At 47.5% G+C, this 3905-nt stretch overlaps 1 protein-coding gene across 2 annotated transcripts; it reads left to right on the top strand.

The window, feature by feature from the left end:
- Positions 1-2344: 2344 nt before the first annotated feature.
- Positions 2345-3007, top strand: LOC123147007 (uncharacterized). 2 transcript variants are annotated; one of them, XM_044566261.1, is made up of 3 exons: positions 2345-2483; positions 2594-2708; positions 2758-3007. In XM_044566261.1, the coding sequence occupies exons 1-3, from the start codon at positions 2390-2392 to the stop codon at positions 2867-2869; spliced, it is 321 nt and encodes a 106-aa protein (XP_044422196.1). In that variant the 5' UTR covers positions 2345-2389; the 3' UTR covers positions 2870-3007. The 2 variants fall into 2 exon arrangements, with proteins under 2 accessions (XP_044422196.1, XP_044422195.1); XM_044566260.1 differs by having other exon boundaries at positions 2594-3007.
- The last annotated feature ends 898 nt before the right edge of the window (positions 3008-3905 follow it).

The following is a 3905-nucleotide window of genomic DNA, read 5'->3' as shown; positions in this document are numbered from 1 at the left end:
ATCACTAATAGAACATAAGCATCTTCTTGTGCCGGGGTTGGGATAGTTAGTAGGTCATTCGACGCAACGACAATTAGAACTTGCCTAGAATCTCCTAGTTTGGATCGTGTAATTTTTCCAGCAACCAGTGATGAGGCGGAAAATCGTTAGTACCTTCGGTAGGGTGCCTAGCATGGTCGGAAGTACCGGGATGCAGCTTGCACCCACCAGTTACCCAGGTTCGGGCCTCTGGAGAGTAATACCCTACGTCATGCTTGTACTTGTTATTCATGGTGATGGGATATCTCATGTGAGAGAGAGTAGATGGGAATGTGTATATTTCTACTGAGAGTTGTTCTATGGGAGAATAGATCCATCTAAGACCCCTTGCTCCCTCTTATATACACGGTGGGAGTTAGGATATACATGAGGGAGATGTGATCTATCCAGCCGCCCTTCTGCCTTGGAGTCCACGAAGATCCCATAACCATCAATAAGTCGCCCTGGGCCCTTCTCCCGCCTTTATCCCCATGCTGGGCCCGAGAGCTCCCCTAAGAGTTGGGCTCCCTGTGGAGATGCAACCCCCAGTGCATGGCGCCGTCAACTAGGGGATAAAGTAGAAAGAACCATGTCTAAATTAGGTTAGAGGTTAGTAGATCCAATTCACGGCACAAAATCATACACTTCCTTTTGGTAAAAAGAATAAGGTTTTCTAAAGAACGTCTAGATGTGAACTAATTATTGCACATCTAAATTCTATATCATAGATTTTCGTGGAGATTCATGTGGGTATTTTTTTTACCTTCTTATGTTTGATTGAGTCACTTAGACGTGCAATAAGAAATAGGGAAACGTTTGTAATCGGCGCACCGGCTCGCGAATACTGGTAGGCCATCAATCATTTTCTTATCCACTCATGAAGGAAGCGACGCATCCACTCGTTCCTTTTCGTTTCTTCTTCTTCCTTCGCGTCTTCTCCAATAGTTTCTCTTCCCCTCCCTCTTCCTCACAAAAACCCACCATGGATCAACTTGATTGTGATCAAGCTTTTGTTCGTGTTGCGCCTCTCTCCTCCATATAGTACTCTGCCATGGATCCCGAGAGGCGGATGCTGGAACCAGCATGTTTTTTTGCTGGATCCAACATGTGTTTTTGCTGGAACCACCTTGCGCCATTCATGGAGCCACCAGAGCATCGGTGTTGCGACGGGGCGCATCACGAAGAAGTGCGTTGGATGCTGGAACCGGCACCCGTTGTTGCTGGAACCATCGCACACAGATGCTTCGAACGGGGAACCTCGATGCGTTGCGACGATGATGGGCGCGGTGACCGTCGCCAGTACAGGAGTTGCAACCAACGGCAAAATTTGCTGGAACTAGCAGCAAAAAAAGCTACAACCGCCTGCAAAATAAGCTACTACCGGCAACTGAAAAGTCTTGCTTTGCTAGAACACACCACCGGCGTCACAGTTTTGCTACCACCGTGTCGCCGTTTTGTTACAACCGGAGTTTCTTTTTGCTACAACCGGCGGAGGGCGATGCTAGAACCGGCAGTGCGACAAACTACAAGCGGCAGACAGGGAATGTTACAACCACATCCTTTTTTTGCTACAACCACATTATGTTTTTGCTACGACCGGTGACATTTTTGCTACATGCGTGGCAGACGATGGGCGCCGATGCTTCAACCTGACATGGAAAAAAGCTTCAACTCACCAAGGAGAAGTTACAACCAGTGGCGGAAAAAGCTTCAATAGGCATAGTGGAAAAAGCTTCAACCCCCATGAAAAAGCTTCACCCATGAAAAAATGCTTCAACCGGCGTAACAAAAGCTTCAACCAGAGGCTAAAAAAGCTTCAACCGGGGATGAGTTTGTGGGCGCATGAGTGGCAACGGCGACGAGCGGTGACGGAGAGGGAGAGGACGGGCGTGCTGCGACGGCGAGGGAGAGGACGTGGATGCTTCCTATCCTCGCCGGAGCACACACACGAGGTGGTTGGGGCGGGGACACATCGCGCCGAATGGATCTGAAGCGTGGGGAGGGAGGAAGAAGATGATATGACGTGGGAGGAGAGGGGATCGGACGGCTCCTGCCTGCCAGATCGCACGGCTGCAGGCTGACCGGCCAAAATTTGGGCCGGTGCGCCGGCGCGTATCACTGCCCTAAGAAATATACATCTAGATGTGCGTTAGACAGACCAATTTTTTTATGAGACTGGGTATTTTTCCCTCTCCAGTTAGACCCAACTCGAAGTGCGCCATGTGGCAACACACATCTCAAAGCAAGGTTTTCAGTACTACCATGTGCATATGTGCCGATCTCTCCCTCTATATAAACGTTGGCGAAGAAACATAATCGCACCGACACATTGCTTGGCCCATTTGGAGAGAAGAGGAAGATACTCGCGGTCATGGCGCTTATGAAGACCAACGCAAGGACGATCGTCTGCTTTGCCGCCCTCGCAGTCATGGCCACCCACCTGATGTCCTCTGCAGACGCACTAGGTTAGCTAAACTCCTCCTTTTCTATTATTATTAGTATTGCGGACACAAAAATTTCCAGTCCTTCTGCACCAATCTGAAATCTAATGCTAAAGCAATTTTTGAACGTGCAGACTGCTATCCGATCAACGACTGCCGCTCGAACAGCAACGGGGGAGTGAAGTGCGCGCGCATGTGCGCCTTGCTGAACGGCCCTTCCGGCAAGGCCTACTGCAGCGGCACTACCCAGTGCTGCTGTGCGCCGCCCGGCGGCAGGAAGGGGCGGCTGCGGACGACGGCGCCTCTTTGGACCTCGGATGCTGCTGCCGCCGCTGCCGCCGCCACAAACGAAGCTGCTCCATGATGATGATAGAGTGATAGTAGTACTATCTTTGTTTCTTCTGAACTAGCACACGTTTTGGTGGTGATATTGTTGCTCGCGGGAGAGAGAATGTGTGATCTGCTGCTTAGACTATTATGATCCTGTTTTGCGCATGTGGTCTGGAACTATGAAATTCAGCACAATTTTCTCGTATTTTGCACCTGAATATCTAAAATTGTGAATTTGCGCGATATATAGTACTTTCACAAAAATGTTCTAAAGGTTCCCATGGGGACTAGATACCAATCAACTACAAATATTCTCCCCAAAACTGTCCTTACAAAATCTTTACCGCCCAAGTAATTTGCATAAGACTAAGATCTCGTAAAAGCAGCAATGATTTTATTTCCTTACGACAGATGTAGCTTTCTGTGAGGTATGGGTGCGTTTCATGCTTTTATATTCTCAGTGTGGTAAATATGCTCTTAACTTTCTTTCAACTCATCCTGCCCTATAATGGAGCGCAATCTTGCCCGGCCTGATATTATTCTGTTATAGAGATCTTAGTAGAACATGCTTTGACCTTCGTAAGTTAATGTTTTCTCTGAACTAAATCTGCCCGTCAATTACTTATTTTAATGTCCACTAGATTAGTAGTTAAGGATTCATCCTATTAATAACTTCAGAAAAGAAAAAAAAACTCTGCTTCTGTTCTTTTTTCGACCTTTTTTTTTGCGGGGGATTCTTTTTTGGACCTCGATTCTCAGATGCTGTCTTTTAGTGCATTAGCTTCACCCTGCTATCATGAAACATTACTACTACCCAGTACTAGTTATGCTTCAGGTCAAATGTATTGCAGTGGGATCAGTCTATCTGATATTGTTCTGATCAATCAATTGAGAGTTTGAGACCACAATACGTAGCCATACAGTGATCTTAGAGCAACTCCAACAGATCCCGTATCCGTAAAAAAAACTACCGATTGGGGAAGTTTTGGGCCAAAATCATGTCCCCAACTGCTTGTAAACTTGGCCCCAACTTCCTTCAGGTTTAGGTGAAGTTTTGCTCCCCGTACACTTCTGGCGGCAAGATAACTGCCTGAAACTTCCCGATGCGCCGCCAAC

This window comes from Triticum aestivum, chromosome 7A (assembly GCF_018294505.1).
Source record: "Triticum aestivum cultivar Chinese Spring chromosome 7A, IWGSC CS RefSeq v2.1, whole genome shotgun sequence".
Classification (NCBI taxonomy): domain Eukaryota; kingdom Viridiplantae; phylum Streptophyta; class Magnoliopsida; order Poales; family Poaceae; genus Triticum; species Triticum aestivum.
The sequence above is the reverse complement of the archived record's forward strand: the minus strand, read 5'-3'. Positions and strand labels throughout refer to the sequence as shown.

Coding starts and splice junctions, on each gene's coding strand:
- LOC123147007 (XM_044566260.1), top strand. CDS start 2,390: ATGGCGCTTATGAAGACCAACGCAAGGACGATCGTCTGCTTTGCCGCC. Junction 2,484..2,593: donor GTCCTCTGCAGACGCACTAG/GTTAGCTAAACT, acceptor TTGAACGTGCAG/ACTGCTATCCGATCAACGAC.